Source organism: Drosophila bipectinata, chromosome 3R, assembly GCF_030179905.1.
Source record: "Drosophila bipectinata strain 14024-0381.07 chromosome 3R, DbipHiC1v2, whole genome shotgun sequence".
In the NCBI taxonomy this organism is placed as follows: Eukaryota; Metazoa; Arthropoda; class Insecta; order Diptera; family Drosophilidae; genus Drosophila; species Drosophila bipectinata.
Genome location: NC_091739.1, coordinates 15,538,910 through 15,558,718, shown reverse-complemented (window position 1 = coordinate 15,558,718; position 19,809 = coordinate 15,538,910). Strand labels below are relative to the sequence as shown.

The 19,809-nt window shown below is 46.3% G+C and overlaps 4 protein-coding genes across 9 annotated transcripts in view; 1 reads left to right on the top strand and 3 right to left on the bottom strand.

Annotated features, from left to right (window-relative positions):
- Positions 1 to 5,402, bottom strand: part of Cow (Proteoglycan Cow) — a 46,271-nt gene extending 40,869 nt beyond the window's left edge. For 4 of the 5 annotated variants that reach the window (XM_043212230.2, XM_017247738.3, XM_017247739.3 and 1 more), the window contains exon 1: positions 4,867 to 5,401. In XM_043212230.2, coding sequence (XP_043068165.1) covers positions 4,867 to 5,001 — 135 coding nt within the window. In that variant the 5' untranslated portion in view covers positions 5,002 to 5,401. Of the gene's footprint in view, positions 1 to 4,866 lie in introns of all 5 variants that reach the window. The other variant, XM_043212229.2, reaches the window with a different exon arrangement.
- Positions 5,403 to 7,117: 1,715 nt separating this feature from the next.
- Positions 7,118 to 10,816, bottom strand: Rassf (Ras association family member). Its single transcript, XM_017248287.3, has 8 exons — positions 10,374 to 10,816; positions 10,171 to 10,265; positions 9,920 to 10,096; positions 9,668 to 9,859; positions 8,155 to 9,602; positions 7,773 to 8,099; positions 7,602 to 7,706; positions 7,118 to 7,545 (listed from the first exon to the last, which is right to left on the bottom strand). The coding sequence occupies exons 1-8, from the start codon at positions 10,411 to 10,413 to the stop codon at positions 7,485 to 7,487; spliced, it is 2,445 nt and encodes an 814-aa protein (XP_017103776.2). The 5' UTR covers positions 10,414 to 10,816; the 3' UTR covers positions 7,118 to 7,484.
- Positions 10,817 to 11,226: 410 nt separating this feature from the next.
- Positions 11,227 to 16,552, top strand: CenB1A (Centaurin beta 1A). Of its 2 annotated transcripts, none has more exons than XM_017248002.3 (10): positions 11,227 to 11,598; positions 12,648 to 12,764; positions 12,843 to 12,936; positions 12,997 to 13,161; positions 13,237 to 13,380; positions 13,712 to 14,007; positions 14,158 to 14,295; positions 14,361 to 14,519; positions 14,588 to 15,730; positions 15,788 to 16,552. In XM_017248002.3, exons 1-10 carry the CDS (start codon positions 11,546 to 11,548, stop codon positions 15,972 to 15,974), a joined length of 2,496 nt encoding a protein of 831 aa, XP_017103491.1. In that variant the 5' UTR covers positions 11,227 to 11,545; the 3' UTR covers positions 15,975 to 16,552. The 2 variants fall into 2 exon arrangements, with proteins under 2 accessions (XP_017103491.1, XP_017103492.1); XM_017248003.3 differs by having other exon boundaries at positions 11,228 to 11,598; positions 14,179 to 14,295.
- Positions 16,281 to 18,644, bottom strand: LOC108129773 (zinc finger and BTB domain-containing protein 17). Its single transcript, XM_017248004.3, has 3 exons — positions 17,522 to 18,644; positions 17,333 to 17,466; positions 16,281 to 17,279 (listed from the first exon to the last, which is right to left on the bottom strand). The coding sequence occupies exons 1-3, from the start codon at positions 18,579 to 18,581 to the stop codon at positions 16,569 to 16,571; spliced, it is 1,905 nt and encodes a 634-aa protein (XP_017103493.2). The 5' UTR covers positions 18,582 to 18,644; the 3' UTR covers positions 16,281 to 16,568.
- Between the last annotated feature and the right edge of the window lie 1,165 nt (positions 18,645 to 19,809).

Genomic DNA, 19,809 nt, shown 5'->3' with positions numbered 1-19,809 from the left:
GGAGAAGACCCTATATCCTTGACCATCACTGTACATATGAGCTGGGCTCAATAGATATAGCTGGGAATATGGAGTGGCTCCAGCCTGCCACACAACAATATAAAAGTGAAAAATGAGTTTGCTCAAGTTTTCCCCTTCAAGCTGGAATAGTCTGAGAAAAAAAATGTTTTAGTTTCGCCTCGGCCTGACATCGGAGTTCTGGTGCTGTTGCTCCTGGTGCTGCAAAACCAATTTGTCTTATTGCAAGATTTATGAAACATTTGCCCTCCAGGACAAAAAAGGCATGAAAAAGCTACTAGGTTCCTAAGCGGAGCAAATACGTTTGGCCTAAATCCGAGTTAAGCTGTTAATTAGTCGCAACGATCAAAGGAAACAGGCAGCCAACTACCAGAGGCAGATTCGGATCATATCCTTTGCTACCCCATCCCACATCCTTCGTCCTTGTGCTGTTGCATTTTCGTGCTGTTCATTTCATAAGCGATTCCCGGCAATTTTTAAACCCCTCTCTCCCATCTCAGGCAAATTCCATTCGAATACATGCATGCAGGCAATTTGCTGTGTGTACGTGGCCAGGACTCACGCTCGACTCCTGGCACAAAGGAATTAAACCAGCCAGCGATTGGCAAGGACGGAATACACTGACAGGTAGATAAGTGGGCGTGGTCCTTCGGCCGGTAACAAAAGGAGGAACATAAATAAGAGTAAAGAGCAAACTTGGCTCAGGAATCATAAGTTTTCCGGTTTTCCCTCGACTTTTTTTTGGAATGTCTAGTTGGGTCATATTTCCTTTTCTTCGGAGCAGCGGCTGTGTCACTCCTGGGAAATGCAAGAAAATTGCAAGTTTCAGACTTTTCAGCTGTTGAGGTTCCCTGCCTGGTCTTCTCTTTTTTTCGATTCCTCTCTGGCATGCAATATGCAAATCTGCCTCTGCCAAAGAACCGTGGGAATGTGTCTGTGACTGGGAATGGGAATGGGAATGAGAATGGAAATGCTAATGAAACCCCAAACCGAACTCCCCACCAGACTCAGCACCAGAACTTCGCTTTAAGCTCCCTGGCTGATGCCACCTGAGTTTCCAGCCCCCTAAATAGGTGCTAATGCCGGGCCAAATAGCCAAAAACAGCCGAATACTTGTGTAGTTAACTTTTACGGGCATTTTTATAACTTCTCGGGCCATGATGTCCTTGCCGATGCCGCCATAGTCTAGTTAGCATGTTGGAAAGTTCCTCAGCAGGACTGCGTGTTGGCAATTTATGCAACAGTTTGACGACATAAAAGTTTATTGCATAACTTCCACTACACACACATTTTATTTAAGACCCTGGATGTCAGGGTGCTGGTCTGTTTGAGGATTAGGGGTCAAGCGGATGCTGATGCCGAGAACAGACATTATCTGTCTCGGGGGCTGGTGTCCTGGCTCATAAAACCAAATCCCGAACTGACCAGCAGGGGAAGCACTTTGTGTCTAAAAGTAAAACTGTAATTTGCACACATTCTGATTTAGTTTTCATTTTTGTGATTTAAGGTGGAATATCCTCCTGGTGCTTGGCTCCTGCCTCCTGCGTCCTGTTGGCCTGCTCAGATCTAAGTGGCGCTTATACAAAATTATGCATATCAACTTTATGGCTGGTAGCTATTTCACACACAAAAACACTCACTATCTACACCATGCGAGAGCATGTTTACATCTCCCCCCGAAGGGAGCTCCGTTTTGCATATATTACGCACCATAGATGGATCCTGTCGGCTGCCTCAGCTTATTTTCCGTTATTTCCATTTCCATTCACATTTTATTTTTATGCTGCTGCAGCTATATATATAGTACAATTTCCCAACAGCTCCCAACTCCCAGCTCTCAGCTCTCAAATTGCAAAGTGCACAATGCAAAGATTTATTTTCTGCTGACAAACAGAGCAGCGTTTGCGGGGTAATCGATGGATAAGAGCATTTCGCCAGCCCGGCCCTGTCGGAATCTGACTTGCCGTTTGTATGGCTGATTATGTACAGGAACTGGCTATGAATGGCAAATCAAAACGAATTCCTTGCGATCTAAACTAATTTATTATCATTTTTATGACTAATGCAAAGCTTACAAAACGGATCGAAATCGAGGCCCGGCCCGGGAAATGGAAATGTATCTGGATGCCATGCATAAATCATAACCAATGTATTTGTATTTGTATCTATATCTGTGTGGGCTTGTGTGTGGGCCGTGCTTTTGTGCTTGATTAACGTCAACTGTTTATGGTTATTTATTTTGTGCTGCATACTTTGAGGGGGGCATTTCCTTTCTGTGGGGATTACTTCCGCCAGCGCCTCCTCCTCTGGCAGATAACTCTGCCAAGCAAATTACCTTGCTTAGTATACAAACACAAAAATGATTTCATTTATTTATACGGCCCAATACAGTGCCTGTTTCTGTAGCTTGAAGCTTAAACCTAAGCTGGGAAATTGTTTGCCTTTACTTTTTTACGATTTTTTGTTTGTCTTGTGCTTAAACTTTTGCTGACTTCTTCGAGTTTTGTGCCCTGGAAACTTTTCAATTAAAAAACAAATCAAGAGGGGTCGTCACACAGGCATTTCGGAATGCCAAGCATGTGTCAAAACTCAGAAATCACAAAAATCGCACTTAACTGGAAACAATTTGGCTACATCAACTTTTCAAATAATTTATGCCGTTTGGTCAAAACTTTTCTTAATAAAAAGTCAAATTCATTGTCTGTCAGAATGAGAGTACGATTAGCCAGACTGCAGAGCTATAAAAAATAAATGCTGTAACTTATAAAAAATAAAGTACAGAGAGAAAAGAGAATAAGATGACATCAAAGTGAAATTTATGCGGAAACAAAAGCCCAGGCTGAGGCCGGAGCTGTAAATTGCTTGGTTTTGCTCGTTTTGTATGTAACACACGCGCAGGACCCACAAGGACACATGTGGATTCGTTTTTGGAAACTGTTTAAAATTCTGCGTATGCCTGTGCCCTGGGAAAAAAAATTTTCTTATGCCTTTCTTTCTTAAATTTTGTTTCTCATTCTATTTTTTGCTATGGAAACTTTTCCGATTCGCAATAATTTTGCTTGAAGGCCGCCTGTCTTTCGGTGCGTGCGTGTGTGTATGGGTGTGTGTACGTTTAACGGCACACACTGCCATTTTGGGCTATTAGCACACACACACACTCGCGCAAACCCACACCCACAAGCACGCACACTTAGAGGGCCAAGAATTCAACAATGGCCGAGCAAGGCAAAGCAAAGAGCAAAAGAAAATGGGAAGGAAGCGCTGAGAAATAAAACCAAAATGGCAAACAAAACAAACACACCACACAAAACGGAATACAACGAAAAATACAATAACAAAAAGAACTAGTCCGAAGGAAATAAAAGAAACCCAGAAAAAAGCGCCTAGCAAATAGTACAGTTAAAAAAAATAACTAAACTTTACAAATAAACTTTAAAAACTAGATTTCGAGAATTAATAGTCACATCCTTTCCTTCTAATTCAGTTAAATAGGGTTGTCATTCTTTTTAAAGATTAAAGCTCTATTGAGAATAAAGTTAGTTAAAGTATAAAATATTAAAGACTTCTAAAAGCTAACATTTTAACTCAAAAACCCATATCTAATATTCAAAATCCCTGACATCCCTGTGTATCTGCCCATGGAAGAAAAGTTAAAAAAGACAGCGTCGACATTGCGTCTGTGAATAACAGTCATCGATGAGGGCCTGTGGGTGGCTTAGCCTGCCAGTTGGGTGGGTGGCAGTTCGGGTGGTGCGTGTTGGCAGCCAGACCGGGCGAAAGCAGCTTAGAGCTTACTTCATAGTTTACGCGCAGCCAAACGACAACAAGACAACTGCCAAATGCTATTGATTTTCCTTTTTCTTCTTGGCTCTTGGCTCTTGTCTCTGGCTTCTCTGGTGTCCTCCTCGATTTGGGTCCGATTCCGTCCCCGGATAGGCTCCCGATATGTGGGCTTCCCCCGCTCCCCTACCCGGACAGGCAGACAGGTGCGTGCTAAAGACCAGAACAAGCAAACTCGGAGTCATGGATAGCAGGCTCAGCCGGGTCAGGAGAAGTGTACCAACTACTACAAATCGGATTTGTGTGAGTAATTGGCACGTCGGATTTCTTTTCTTTTTGTTTTCTCTTTGTTTTTGGGCCTGAAAGTATAGTGCAGGGGGTGGAGCTGGAAAAAAATACAAACAAACAACAACAACAACAGGAAGTTGTTGGTGCGAAACCTCAGCAACGACGGGTAGAGTGAAAAGTTGGGCAAATAAAAGCGCAATTGCGTTATATTATATATGGAACACATAGCATGGCACGCAGGGGAAAAAATTATTTTTAAATGGGAACTTTTTATGGCCCAGTCCAGGGAGGACTAACAGACCAATCATAAAAACAGTATCACATCAATAATAGCCAGATTTAAAGCAATTACAACTATAAAAGCTATTTTTATTTTAAAATATTTCAAGGAACTACCATAGACTATTAATACCACTATGCTATAGATTCTAGAGCACATCCTCACAGTTCACTGTACTTCATTGCCCTCTTTTCAGGGCAATCAAAATTCAGTACTCATTCAATAATCATTAATTTCACAGGACAGTTCTGATAATGATCTGTGATTTTTTCCCTGTGCATACACACAGTCAGTTGCTCCTCGGAGGGTAGTTAAATGTCGGCAGTCAGCTTAAAGCGTATTAAGGAGGAGACAGACAGGAAGGCGGAGATTGGGACTCAGACGGAGAAACAGACTTGCGGGATGGAAAGGAAACCGAGACGGAGACGTAGGCGGACATGGAAAAGGAGACCCAGCCGGAGACAGTAAATGGGGCTACTGTGAAGCCATTTGGGACTTACCTCATCGATAAACTCAAAATCGCCGCCCGTCTCGCCGACGTACTTCTTCTTTCTGGCCTCGGAGCTGCCAATCAGGCTGGATGACATCAACACCAGTGCCAGACAAACGCTGGCAATCAGCGGCGAGTGCTTCATGGTGTTCGGAAACAGGAACAGGAACAGGAGATGGCTGGAGCTGCGTCTATGAGCTTTGGTGGCGGTAACAGTTAACGGTTAATGGTAACCGTGGTCCTGCTGGTTCTAAGGGAAGTTCTCTAAGCGATTCGCCCTGTGGGTGTGTTGACAAGTTCCGCTAACGCAGTGTTTAATCGCTGTCCCCTGGAAAAGTACGGACGCCTCCTCCGGTTTACGCACCAACACGCACTCTCACTGGCACACACACACTCTCTCTGTTGTCTCGCACACTGACGCAGCGATAACTATGAATGACAATGAGTTTTGGTCTTGCTTTGCAATCGCAGGCGCCTCCGCGTTGGATGCAGTGCAGCCTGGTCACGGAACTCTGGTGAACTGAACTGAAGGCGACGCGGCCGAAACGTAAACTGAGCGCCTCCGAGTCGGATTTCTTTCTAAGTGGCAGCCATCGCGTCGAGCATGGAGCAGTATTGGAATTTTGCGACACCAATGCCGAGAGGTCTAAGAGTGCACAAGGATGTGCTAAGAGAGGAGCTGGAAGCTCCTGGCAGTTCTAGGGTTGCCAGCCAAATAGTAGGAATAGTCGTTTAAATTAATAAAAGTGTTATATTTGATTAAAATGGTATTTAATCTTAATTTTTATTTATAAGAAATATCCTTTTAATTATCCTTTCAAAAATATTAACCCTAATGAAACCAAATATCTAGAAACACTCGACTTTCATCCCACAACGTTCAGTGTACTGCACTGCGTATGCGCAATATGGCCAGGGTCTCCTTTCTCTCTTCCCCTCTCTCTCTCTAACAGGCCACTCTGAACTCCACCACCACCCTCTAGCACTACTACCAGGCTTTTCCAGACAGCCACCACCAACAAACAGACTGGCATTCGTCCAAAATCGATTTTCCGGACTCTCTTCTAGAACTAGCAGCGCTCAGAGTTCTGGAATCCCAGACTCTCTTAGAAGGTTATGCGGCTGGTGCTGCCGAAGGATCGGGCCGGGGGAGGCAGGTCGTGAATCCGCCACTGGCGCCTAATGCGACTTCTCACATCCCAACTGGACTTGGAGTTTTTCCTTCTGGCCGCCCCTGTCGCTCGGGCTGGCTGTTGATTTTTATGTATCGGCGCGCTTGGCATACTTGGCATACGATGGGACGCGACGCTTTTGGTCCTGCCGCTGCGGCTGCTGCTTCTGCTGGCCGGGAAACCCCCAAAACCATTTAACGCGTCAGCATCAGCGTCAGCGCGCCTCGGAGGCTGGCCAAAGCTGGCCTTTTCAGCCGGAATCGTAACTAGAGTCCCAGCCACGTTGTAGCCGAGCGCCCCGGACCCGTAGGCTCTGTCAGTTTCAAATTAATAGCCACGCACACCACCTCCTCCTGCTCCACCTCGTCCTTGTCCACGTCCTGAGGCCTGAATAGGCGGCCTGGGGTGGGGTATGCATTTATTATGTGAGTGAGCCTGAGCCTGTGCTTTGCCTTCGTTGCTTCTCTATTATAATGGCATCATTGACTTGTGCTTTGATGGCTGCTTTGGCCCGGACAGGCTTCGTTGGTGTGTGTGTTAGCTTCGTTGTCCATAGACCGCCTCCACTTGATCCCCATTTCGGTGGCGCCGGTTGGTTGCTGACTTTTCTGAATATTTGGCTCCCGCTTGGGACCGACCTCCTTTCGGTCGTAACTTGGCCGAATTTGTCGCCGGCCAAGGGGCTTTAAACTTCGCTTGAATGGACTCACAGTTGGCGAACCCGAATTTCAGAACTCCCTTTTTGTAAAACTTTACATTTTATTGGATTTCCAAATGATTTTCAATCAACAAGTCCATGTTATGCAATAATATATGTGTAGTATGATATACTTATTGTTGTTCTATCGCAGGAGGCATTGCAGACCAGAAGGCAAATCAAAGTGATTTCCTATATGTGTTCAATGACTCGATAAAATGGCTTCTAAACTACACACTACTAGCAATAGGACCTGTGTGCTCTATGTCACGGCTTAAAAGCTAAACATTGTATTGTACAATAGATACATGACACCGCTTTTGACGTGACGCTCCACAGAACAGACAACACACAGAAATACAATGGTTTGATTATAAACACAAAACATAAAGTAGTGGTATGGTAATGTGGCGGATTAATAATTATTTTTTGGTTAGTTACAAGTCTTACAACGCTGTCTAAAAAAAATGGAAATGCCTGGTAATCATTTGTTAGTTTCGTTTGGGAAGAACTCTTAATAATAATGTAAATAATTTGCGACGTGCGGCAGCTGCTTTGATTTGTTCACTGGGGCCTAATCTTGCTAATTTATAATTCTTTCTAAATGCTACATAAAAATATATATATTTCTCGTATAAAATCCTAAATACTTTTTTTTTCCTTTTTCAGCTGCACACATTTTTTTTGTATGAATTTTTGGCCGCATTTATGCTATGGCTATTTAAAAATTGTTCGACTGCCGGAGATTCCGTTTTCGCATTACAAATGCACCTTCAGAGATTCCATGCGCGACACAATACGACGTCGCAGCTCGGCATACCTTTAAATAGATAGTTCTTTTTATAATCCATAAGATAATATGTTTGAAATATTTACCTTTCTTTGATTTTGGCTACTTCGCGAGCCACTTCCTCGTCGTAACGCTCCAGAATGGCCCGGCACTCGGGCAGCGATAGATTCAAAAATTGAGCAACTTCATTACTAGAAACAACAAAATCATTAGCTTAAGTAACATAGATATCAAAATAGCCAATTCCCGGGTCTCACCTGATTTCATCGGTTTTGCGTGCATCCACTAAAAATAAACGCGCCACATCCTCGTGCGGCCCCAGAGTGACACGCGTCACCAGCGGATACTCGTCGTCCCGCAAACGCTTCTGCTCGCCATTGTCGCGCACAATGAAGAGCGAAAAGTTTTCCGGCCGACTGTCCACCTTGTATTTCTCCAGCACCAAATTAATCACCTCCGGCGTGGTTATAAGCGAAGACACCCATACTGACATCTGAGAACCGTAGGGCGGCGTAAAGAACGACGTCTCCCGGTTGTAGTAGTGGCCATTGATGGAGCACCGTCGTTTCAGCTTGGTCCGGGAACTGAAAAATAGGGAACGTGTTGAATTTCAATTATGGTTTATCTTTTGCAACTTACCGTCGATTGCCACTGCGCCGCTTGATGGCTGCAGCCCCGGTGCGAGGTGGTCGCCGCAACACTACGCCATCTTCGGTGACATGCAAACCAGCCGAACCCTCTCCATCTCCCCCTGCGCCACTAGCTCCCTCGCTAGCTGTGTATAGCTCTTCGGTTTGAGTCAGCTCATCGCCTGCAGCTGCACCACTTGTTATGGACGGCGCATCCGCTCGACTCGATTCGTTCTCACTGCCGACAGCGCAATTCTCTTTGGGATAGCAGTCCATCTGGATTTGAATATACCGCGGTGGAATATCGCTGCGCCTTACAGTGGCCAAGCGATGGGGTTTCAAAGTGGCGTCATCGTCGTCATCGCTGTCGGAGTAAACAAAGCAGCTGGGTCCCGATTTGGAGCGATTGATGCCCTTCTCGAAGAGCTTTCGCCCTTGTTGATATGGTTTCTTATACTCCCTGCTTGGCCCTGAGGAAGCCGCCGATGCCGATCCGCTTTTCTGCAAAGCATACTGGCGCTGCGTGGATCGCGGCGAGTCCAAGCCACTGCTGCGTAGGTTCATGGTGTCATTGATCAAAGTGGGATCTATCGAGCGTAGTGCGTGCTCGCAGTTAAAGCTTTTGCTCATTACCGAATTCTCGCCGTAGAGCTTCAGAGAATCGTGAATACGTGAGGGATCGATGGGTTGATTCCGCTTCAAGGTGTCCTCGTTGGGCTCCTTAAACGAGTTCGCTCCATTAACGTAGTCCTGGTGAACACTGCGTTTGAAATCCTCATAGTCCATGGGCTTGAGGGTAGCATCATCGCAAGTTTCATAGTTGTCCAGCGTGGTCTCCGTCGTGGTCACTGTTGTGGTGTTTTGAGTGTTCGTGTTAGCTGTCAACGACCCCGTAGCGGTCATAAAGTTGTCCGAGCTGCTGGTATTCGTCGTCGTGGCAGATTGGGTTGAGCTCGACTCCGTCGTGGTCGAGGTATTGTCTGTGGATGTTTTGCTAGGAGAACTATCGCTGGAGGATTGTGAAGACGGCAGTTTCATGGGCATTGTCTCATAAATGCGATCCTTCTCGTTGTGACGTCTCTCCACCTGCAGCAAGTCATCTATATCGTCCCAGTCTAGTTTTTCCAGGTTATCCAATTTGGAAGGCAACGTGTTCGACACACAGCTTGTGCTAGCTGTTGGGGCCTCCACCAGAGTTCCAGAAGAATCCGTTGTGGTTGTGTCCTCGTCGTCGTTCGAGACCTTTCCGTTGGTCACTTCCTTGCTGTTATTCGTGGTATTAGCAGAGGCATCTTCTGGAGTTGTGGGCAAATCGGATATTTCGTTTAAGCTGCACGAGTCGAAAGTCATACTCTCCGACAGCGAGACGTCCGTAGAAAGCTGGTCAACCTCACCAGTGGTTGTGGTTGGGGGAGCCAAAGATTCACTAGCTTCATTCTCCTTATCCGAACTACTCTCCTGGAGATGAAATAGAATGGGTTTAAGAACAATATGACTTTAATCTTCAGAAACTTGATTCTTACGTCTTGAGCTTTGGATACGCGGCAGGAGTTCCTCTTTCGCACCACAAATGTCCGCTGATCGTCGTCCTCCTTCAGATGAATCACTCCTTGGACGCCCCAGTAAACACGCAGAGCTCCCTCCAGCACCAGACGGTTGTTGACCTCGCGACTCCTTATCCCCAGGCTTTTATTGTCGTAAAATTGGTTATAGACCTGTCAATTAAGGGGCGTATTATTGTTTACTCTTTGGGTTTAAGGTTTCCCTTGTTTCACCTTCAACTTGGATTCTAGATGGTCGCGGGGCAGAGCAGGTCCGTTAACCTGGGCGGGTTTCTGGGCGCCCTTCACCCCGTAGCTCTTGTGGGACTCCACCCGTGTTCCATGACCAAACAGCTGGGGTCCAAAGAGGGCTCCGTAACAGGGTACATGGCAGTAAGGCACACCTTTGTGCTAACAAAGGAACAAAATGGTACAAAGATTACGATCGTATGATTAACTCGTCAACAGTCAACAGATCCACCTACCTCGGCGTGCTGGCCTGGATTCAGACGTTTGCCACACTCCTCGCAGCGCAAACATTCCGGATGCCAATCGTAGCCGAGCGATTGTTTACGTTCCGCTATATTGGATCCGAGTATATGCAATAATATAAATAATTCAAATTTTATTTACGGAATACGATCAGTCTGTAGGTATTTGTGTGTATTTGCGTGGGTGTGAGTATTACCAAAGTAAACGGGTTTGCCGCACTTGTGGCACTTCCACATTCCGCTCAAATGTTCCTGTTCCTGGAATGGAAGTGGGTGGGTTCTCCTCGGCCGCTGTTCTCCGGTTGTGACGTAAAGGTTCCAAGTCGCTCCACGACACGGGATCTATGCAAATGAGCTGGGATGTGTTCGAGAAACGCAAATAGAAGGCAAACGCATGGGAGGAAAGCGAGGGGTAGCGGAGTAATCACTCGGCCATCGGCGTTGGAGAACGTGCAAAACTCATCGTTTTATAAATGAAACTGGCACTGGGCACACCCACGAGACTCATGCAGGGCCTGTGCACCGGGTATCCATGCGTTCTCAAGTGGATAATTACACCAAAACAGCACCAGAACCAGAAAAAAAGAGAAGAACAAACGGCCACCAGAACAATGAAACAGTGTTGGTTAGCTCTGGGATTAGGAATTCTGAGTTACAGGGTTGTCAAGCATCTGTCTTGTCTGAAATATTATTTCTAAATAATTATTAATTTAAATGTTTTAAATTAAAAGATAAAATTAAGGATAAGAGGCGACGTTATGCTAAGATTTTATATCGAAATTGTCAATAAGATTAGCCGATAAGATATAGTAGCAAGTGAATTCATAATCTTTGAGGTAAAACGGATGAAATCCCTTTGAAAATACTCGACTTGTTGGATTTTCGAAAATACATTTTTAGAAAGTTATTATAACAATAATAAAAAACAAAAAATAACTTTAAATGTTGCAAAGATCAATCAAGTTTATATACTCTTTGCTAGGGTAAAAAAGCCAGTAGAAAGTATGACCATACCGCTCAAAAAGAAGATTTATGGGAACTCTAGACACGACCACACTATTGTAGAAAGTCCGACGTTATAGTTTGTTGTCAGCCCGCTGTAAATTTTGTAAATTACTCTCTTGAATCTCGCAAATCGGCGGGTTTCGCTAATTAGGGCCTTCGGTCAAGGTGTAAGGCTTCGGTGTGCCGAGGATGTGAACCGCTCCCATCTCCCAGACTTTTCAAAATCAGGCTCCCAAGGAGCACCTCGAATAGAATCAAAAAGCAACAGGCCAAAAATTTCGCAGGCCTTAATTAGCGAAAAGCCAACAGTGCAAGTGACAGATTAGCAACTGCTGTGTATGTGTGGTTTCCTTTCCCTGGGACAATGCGCGCCACAATTGAGTTCGAGGAGTGTCTGAAGGATTCCCCTAAATTCAGGTGAGAGCCCTGGATTAACCAGCCACCAGTCCCCCCCTCCGCCAGACTCCCCCATTTGGCAGTCGAGATTTGCATTGTTTCCGAGAGCAGACCATGTAGCGTGACTGCTTGATATCAACCCATATACCCCCACCCCCAAGTCCGCCTTCCCGAGCATTTCCCACAACCGAAATGGCTGTTAGTTGAAAACGCGGCTTAATCATCGAACAAACTTTGTACTCGAGCCATCCGTCCCGTCACTGCTTTGGAATTTATCTCTATCCGCTCCCCGTGCCCTTGCCCTTGCCAGTGTTTGCTGCTCCATTAATTGGCGACCCGATGCTAGAGAGTTTCGGTCTAGAGTTCGACGCTGATTGATAAGATTTCACCCGAAATTGCCTCTTCTCGGGCAGCTAATCGCTCCCAAAAAACACATCGAAAACACTTTCCCTCGTAAACGGCAGCACAAATGCGGCCATAACTCGTTTGGCGAAGAAGCACCTGCAGCGGAAGTGGCTAACAAAGAAACCAGGCTAGACAGGAACGGGGGTAGGGGCCAGAATAGAGTCCAGAACAAGGAGGATAATCGTCATTAGTTATAGGGTTAATAAGGTTACACCTTATGAATAGAAGAATAGAAATATTTTCTCTCCAAAAACCGCAACCATTTCTCAAAAACTAATTAAAAAGGTAAACTAAAACCAGAGAGGTGCTCGACAAATCGATGGATGACAAGACAAAAGATGCGAGAAACAGAAAAACGACAACAAAGTGATACAAAAACTTGTCCCCGGACGAGCGAGTTTCATTTGAGACGAGTCCGGTGGTTCAATTGGAAGAGCAAATACCGCTTTCATAAGTCGGCATAAATTAAAATTGTCAACATAAACAGAGAGCAGGGCAGTCCCACACTCCCCCCAAGCGAGGAGCTGATTGTGTTTACGTTCTCCAGCCTGTCAAAGGCAATCTTAATCGCCATCCAGAGCCAGAGCGGTGTCAGCAGTCCCTCCATCTTTTGTTTACATCCCGTAGAGGTTGTGCTAACGCTACCACTTTTATTGTTTTCGCAGGCAATTCGTGTCCAAGGAGGAGAGCGACATCGAGCACTTGGAGCAGCGGCTGGAGAAAATCATCAAGCTGTGCAATGTGGCTGTCGAATCGGGCAAGGAATATGTCAAGAACCAGAGGTAACAATCTGCTATAAAGTGCGCAGTTTTTCCATACTCATGAATATTTATGGGTGTTCCCCCACCCCACCCCACCAGCGCCTTTGCCATGTCCTTGTGGGATCTGCAGCAGCACTTCCTCGACAACAAAAACGCTCACAACGCGCTGGGCAAGCTCATCGACTGCTTCCAGGTGGGATTCAAGGTCTCTCCGAATGAATGAGTTTTTATTTACGTTTCTAATCCTGAACAGGAGATGAACAAGTTCCACACGATTCTATTGGATCAGGCTAGTCGAACGGTGCTGAAGAACCTCACATTGTTTGTGAAGGACGACATCAACCAGGTGAAGGACTACAAGGGACATTTCCTCAAGGTTTCCGAGGGCTATGACAATGCGTTGATTAAAAATGCACAGGTGAAGTGCCCTGCCCGGGGCTTCATGTTTGCTTGGGGTGTTAATGGTTAATGGGTGTTTCTCTCCGATTGGCAGGCGAGTAAGAACCGGCCCCAGGAAATGCAAGAGGCAGCCAATATCCTCTCGGCCTCGAAGTCCTGCTTCCAGCACACCGCTTTGGACTATGTCAACTATATAACTTTGGCGCAGGCTCGCAAGGTCCCATCCATATTGTCGACGGTAAGCAATGCCAAGGAAGTGACATACATATCTTCTCTTATCGGCGGCCCCCCCAGAAGTGGCATGGAGTGCCAATGTATATAAACAAGTTGGGGGGGATTTTGTTATTGTTATGACGTCACTAAGACTGATATGAAAGTGCGACTGTGTGGGTTGCATATCTGGAACCATTGATCGGAACCGTTGAGTCAGTCCCCAGGCACTTAGAACTGGAGAGTAGTTTCAGTTCTATATCGGAAGTGCTCGACGACGGTCGAAGTGGCGAACCATAGCATAGGTTTTATTGTCTTTGGCACGTTTTTTGCTGATCTCTGCATTTGTTTTTTGGCAGCTGCTGGACTACTATCAGGCGTGCGTGACCTACTACCATCAGGGCTTCGACCTGTGCAACGACTTTGACGAGTTCTTTAAGAACATCAGCGAGGATTTGGGTACACTACGAGGCGATTACCACCAGCTGGAGAAGGCCATGCAGAATCGGCATATGAGCGTGAATCGCTACTGCGACTCCAACACAAACAGCACGTCCAACAAAATCGAGGGCTATCTGTTCAAGAAGAAGTCCAAGGGTTTCAAGACCTGGTGCCGACGATGGTTCTACCTCAGCGACAACCAACTGGTGTACAGGTGCGCACTCCCATATTCCTACCATCATCCTTGCATCCATATCTTAGACAATCCAATCCATCTGCTTGCCTAGTTAATCGTTAAACTTTTGATTTCTGTGATGTTTTTGTTGTGTGGTGTTATGTGATGTGTTTGGCCGTTGCGCTGAAGTGATTTGGATTCGCATTGCAGAAAACGCAGCAACGAGGACTCGTTCTCGGTCATGGAGGAGGACCTGCGTATATGTAGTGTGCGGCCGGTGAACGAAGGCGATCGCCGCTTTTGCTTTGAGGTCATCTCCCCCACCAAGTGAGTTGTATTCCCCCTCGTCTTTGAGTTCTGATATTCATATATGTCTTTCCTTCCCGCTGCAGATCCCACATCTTGCAGGCCGACTCGGCGGACATGCTCTCTCTGTGGATCTCGGCTTTGCAGCACAGCATCGGAGCAGCCATTCAGCACGACTCAACCCACCACCATTCGCGGCCTCAGTCCACAGCCACACCAAACGCCCTGCCCGCAAAGCGTAGAATGTGCGTATCTTTCATTTTAATCCTCTATGAATCACATTGTAAAGTTTTGTCATTTGTCTTCCCTATAGCCACTGGGAGGAGTTCCTTAAGATACCGGGCAACGCTCAGTGTTGCGACTGCCGCAGTCCCAATCCGCGCTGGGCCTCCATTAACCTGGGCATCACGCTATGCATCGAATGTTCCGGCGTGCATCGCAGTCTGGGCGTCCACTACAGCAAGGTGCGCTCTCTGACGCTGGACGCATGGGAGACGGAGAACGTCAAGGTGATGATGGAGCTGGGAAACGAGGTGATCAACAAGATATACGAGGCACGCGTTGGCGAGAACTGCGATCTCCGGCAACCGACAGAGCAGTGCGGCATCGGAGTACGGGAGGCCTGGATTAAGGCCAAGTACGTGGAGCGTCGTTTTGTCTGCGGAATGCCCAAGCCCCAGGAGCTCCTGGCCAGCGAGACGGCCGAAGTGCTCAGCATAAGTAGCGGTATGCTGGAAGAGGGCGACACAAACGTTAAGAAGCGGGCGACACTATCGCTAGGCGGTACACGTAAATGGTCGGTGAAGAAGTTCCGAAGGAGGCGACAGCAACGTCCCCTTCCCAAAACCCTGAGCGACGATCCAAGCATCTATAATACGTGCAAAACTGGCGATGAATTGGACGATGACGACGATGACGAATCCATAAACATTCCCTCGATGTCGCTAAGCATTTCTCGTGATGATTTGCTGGTAATTGGTGATGACTTGGCGCTGGACACCTTTGAGACGCCGTGCATTTTGGGCAGTGATCAGGAGAGTACAGAGGGTGAGTCCGATCCGGATGTTCCCGACGAGATGCCCTTCTCCCAGCTGGACGCAAATCAGTTGCTCTACAAGGCCTCAGTGGCGCACAACCTGCCGGTGATGTGCATGGCCTTTGCCTTGGGTGCTGACAAAAACTGGAAGAATCCCCTGGACAGGCAGCGGTCGTTCCTCCACCAAGCGGTCATATCTGGATCAGTAATGGCTTGTGAATACCTGCTGTTGAACGGAGCTGCGATCGATGCTGTCGATGAGCTGGGCTACACGGCACTGCATATATCCACGGCCAAAGGACACATTGCCCAGGTGTACTTGCTGCTGAAGCACAAGGCCGCCTATGATCTGGCCTCCAGTGACGGCAAGAAGGCCTTAGACATTGCGGTGGATCAAGAAAACGCTGACATCGTAACGCTGTGAGTAAAACATAATTCGATAAACTTTATCTTTAAATTGTAATGTGATTTCCTTAGTCTTCGATTGACGCGGCTAAATGACGAGATTGGTCCCAACGACGAGTTCAATGGCGAGGATGAGACGTACAGGGACGTCATGAAGGACTTCTCCAACTTTGCATCCAGCCAGCCACGCATGCTGAGGCAGCGAAATGACTCAAACACCCTGGAGTCGCAGCGCAGCTCCCTCACCAATTCAGACTAGCAGCGACCGAAGAAATATGATTAGAGAGGGGCTACTCGTTATTTTGAATAACTGCATCGATTAGTAAGCTAGGTTTATTATTGGATTGTTGGCAGCATTTCGACTCATTGATCAGAAATGTTGAACGGTTTCGAATTCGTTCCGGGCTCGATTCTCCTAGGTAATCTCACTTGAAAGGCGCTTCCGTATATACAACAAAAGAAAATGCATTTTATAATTGTATATTGCATCCAGATTTGGACTCTCGATTGTTGGCGTTTAGCTTAAGTTTAAAGTTTAGTGGCAATTGCATTCGTAGCCTATTCGTAGGGACAAATGACTTTATTAACAATACGAGTATTCGACTATATTGTACATCATCTTATGTGGTATTTATTAACGATATTGTAAAACGTATGTCTAGCTAGATATTTATGTATAATCCTGTTGATGAACTGTTCCAATTTGTGTAATTGTTTGCTAATCTGTTTAACGCTGCATGTTTTCTAAATGTTTTAACGCATTATATATTTGATATTTGGTGCCAACCGTTTGTGAGCCCTCCAGTTCGCGAATAAAGTTGTATGATATTCAAGCAATCCTTGGAGTTCCTTCCTACTCAGCCAGAAACTCAGCATCGCTCATTTCAGCGTCGGAGGCGGTGTCCTCGGACTTGTTGGAGATCTTGTGCACCGTTTGTACGTGGCGCTGCACGGCACTGCGATCGTTGAACTGTCTACCACATTCTTTGCAGGCAAAGTAGATTCCCGAGTGGGTTACCAAGTGTCGACTTAGACCCGACATATGGTGGAAACTACGCGGACAGAGATGGCACTTGTGGGAACGTCCGCTATCCAAGTGCACTCGTCTGATGTGCTGGTGCAGGTTGGATTTTTGGGCGAAGCAGCTCGAGCAGTGCGGGCACTTGTGGCGCTTGGCCCCCGTGTGCGTGTCCATGTGCCGCTTGAGAACCTCGCGTTGTGAGAAGGATTGATCGCATTCTTCGCACTTGAACGGCTTCACTCCTGTATGGATGATCATGTGGCGCTTAAGGGAACTGGAACAAGACAGCTGCAACTCGCAGATGGGACATTTCAGAGAGCCACCCTTGCCGCTTTTTAAGCCCTTGACGTGGGTGTTCATGTGACGGGTGAACATCCTCTCCGTGGCAAAAGCCACCGGGCACAATTGGCACTGGAACGTCTTTACGGTGTCCGACACTCTTCCGGCTCTTGGCTGACCTTCACGTGTGGATTGCTTAAATACCAGGTCATTCGTTCGCTTCTTTTTGGCGGGCTGCGGTTCATCACTGGATTTGTCCTTGGACTGCAATATTTATTATTTAATTATGATTTAAATATAATACTATCAACACCTACCAGTATTATTACGTTATCTTCGAAGTTGTAGACCTGTTGCTCTCCAGACATCTCGCTGTCCAAGTTAAAAACCACAACATTGTCCATTTCTGAAGGTTTCTCTCCGCTGAATTGAATTTCCCCATTTTCTCTAACTGGAAAAATTGGTTCCTGTAAGTCATACGTCTTGTGTGATATATAAGTACTTACTGTTGTAGGAGGTGCAATCGTTGTCGTCTTCAAAATCAGGAGTAGAGTCCTGTTTGGTATCCTCGGCATTGGTCGAATTTATGATGTAAATACCATCAGCTTCGGTTCCTTCCACATCACCAGCCCCGACCATCTTGATGTCCCGGAAATCGTCCGCGGCCTGTGCGGCTGCTTCGTCCATATCGATGGTACTCAGTTCAATCTCATCAGCTGGCAATGACTCCGCATTGCCACTTAAGAGGATCTCTTCATCATCAGTTTTCACTTTTATGGACTGCAAGGAAGGCTTTGAGGTCGTGATCAGACGCCGCTTGGCATGTGGCTTGCTATCTGGTTTGGGGGATGGCTGTGCAGCTGGAGAAGTTTTGGGCAGGGACTTTGCCTCAGATTCTTCACTGCTGTCAAAAACCTCCCACATTCCTGCTTTCTTCTCGGTGAGAAAGACCTCCAACTCTCCCACAAGTCTGGCTATCTGTTCCTTGCGTGCCTCCTCGGTGACCTCTTGGCGCAACTCCTCGCGCACATCGCTGCGTACTTCCTGAGCCAGCTGCTTGCGCAAGTCGACGGATAATTTTTGGCGCAGTTCCTCTTCCGACTCCAATAGCCGCTTGGCCATCTCCTTCTCCTGCTCCTCCTTAGCCGCATCTCGCCGCTTTTCCTCAGCTTCTTCCCGAGCCTTGTCCTTCTTGTTGATAAACGCAATTGAGTCCTCGAACTCCAGCTCGTCTTCATCATAGTCATCGTCATCCGGATCCTTGCAGAAAACACGACTTCTTTTCCCAAGACCCAACAGGCGAATGTGCTTTCGCAGCTTCTTGTCTGCCGCCTGGCATCGCTGTCGAAAAAGAAAGAACTTTTCCAGTTGGTATCGGCACTCGTCGCAAATCTTCTTGGGCAGGCTGTCACCCGGCTTGGCGTCCAGGGCTATGCACGCCATTAGACGGACAGGAATCGACAGCTGCGACTCGTCCTCGGCAAAGATCCCGTACGCCTCCTGGTGCTCCTTCAGACACAGGCGGCAAATAGTTGCCAAATCAGGATAAGGCGAAGGCTCTCCCATCGAGTGGTGCTTGATGTTATTATTTACTACAACTCGATGGCGTCTATAGGCATTGTTTTAGGGTTGCCATCAAATCAAAATATCGATATATTACTATCGATTTTTATTCTTATCAATAGGCATTCCGCCAATTATCGGCGACCTTTTTTTTCAAATCCAAATTTATTTTGGATTCAATAATATTCTTTAATTCAGATTAAAAAAGAATTGATCTACAAATCTTATAAGGTTTAATGAATCATTGGATCAATATTGGCGGACATATGGACATCGCTGTGGGCCACATAGGCCGTACCATGTATTTCCCCATTTTTAAGGGAGTCCATGGGAAAAATTTACAAAAAAAGGAATCCAAAATTGGTTCTGCGGTTTTAATGCAGTTTGGTAGAGAATCGAGCCACAAATCGTTAAAGGTATTCCGTTCAATGATCGGATCAATATTGCCAGAGATATGGACGTCGCTGTGGGCCATATAGGCCGTCCCATGCATTTCCCCATTTTTAAGGGAGTCCATGGGAAAAATTGACAAAAAATGGAATCCAAAATTGGTTCTGCGGTTTTAATGCAGTTTGGTAGAGAATCGAGCCACAAATCGTTAAAGGTATTCCGTTCAATGATCGGATCAATATTGCCAGAGATATGGACATCGCTGTGGGCCATATAGGCCGTCCCATGCATTTCCCCATTTTTAAGGGAGTCCATGGGAAAAATTGACAAAAAATGGAATCCAAAATTGGTTCTGCGGTTTTAATGCAGTTTGGTAGAGAATCGAGCTACAAATCGTTAAAGGTATTCCGCTCAATGATCGGATCAATATTGCCAGAGATATGGACATCGCTGTGGGCCATATAGGCCGTCCATGCATTTCCCCATTTTTAAGGGAGTCCATGGGAAAAATTGACAAAAAATGGAATCCAAAATTGGTTCTGACGTTTTAATGCAGTTTGGTAGAGAATCGAGCCACAAATCGTTAAAGGTATTCCGTTCAATGATCGGATCAATATTGCCAGAGATATGGACATCGCTGTGGGCCATATAGGCCGTCCCATGCATTTCCCCATTTTTAAGGGAGTCCATGGGAAAAATTGACAAAAAATGGAATCAAAAATTGGTTCTGAGGTTTTAATGCAGTTTGGTAGAGAATCGAGCCACAAATCGTTAAAGGTATTCCGTTCAATGATCGGATCAATATTGCCAGAGATATGGACATCGCTGTGGGCCATATAGG

Coding starts and splice junctions, on each gene's coding strand:
- Rassf (XM_017248287.3), bottom strand. CDS start 10,413: ATGTGGAAGTGCCACAAGTGCGGCAAACCCGTTTACTTTG. Junction 10,097..10,170: donor ATCCAGGCCAGCACGCCGAG/GTAGGTGGATCT, acceptor TTCCTTTGTTAG/CACAAAGGTGTGCCTTACTG. Junction 9,603..9,667: donor GCGTATCCAAAGCTCAAGAC/GTAAGAATCAAG, acceptor TTTCATCTCCAG/GAGAGTAGTTCGGATAAGGA.
- CenB1A (XM_017248002.3), top strand. CDS start 11,546: ATGCGCGCCACAATTGAGTTCGAGGAGTGTCTGAAGGATTCCCCTAAA. Junction 11,599..12,647: donor AAGGATTCCCCTAAATTCAG/GTGAGAGCCCTG, acceptor TTGTTTTCGCAG/GCAATTCGTGTCCAAGGAGG. Junction 12,937..12,996: donor AGCTCATCGACTGCTTCCAG/GTGGGATTCAAG, acceptor AATCCTGAACAG/GAGATGAACAAGTTCCACAC.
- LOC108129773 (XM_017248004.3), bottom strand. CDS start 18,581: ATGGGAGAGCCTTCGCCTTATCCTGATTTGGCAACTATTTGCCGCCTG. Junction 17,467..17,521: donor CGATTGCACCTCCTACAACA/GTAAGTACTTAT, acceptor CAATTTTTCCAG/TTAGAGAAAATGGGGAAATT. Junction 17,280..17,332: donor AAGATAACGTAATAATACTG/GTAGGTGTTGAT, acceptor TAAATATTGCAG/TCCAAGGACAAATCCAGTGA.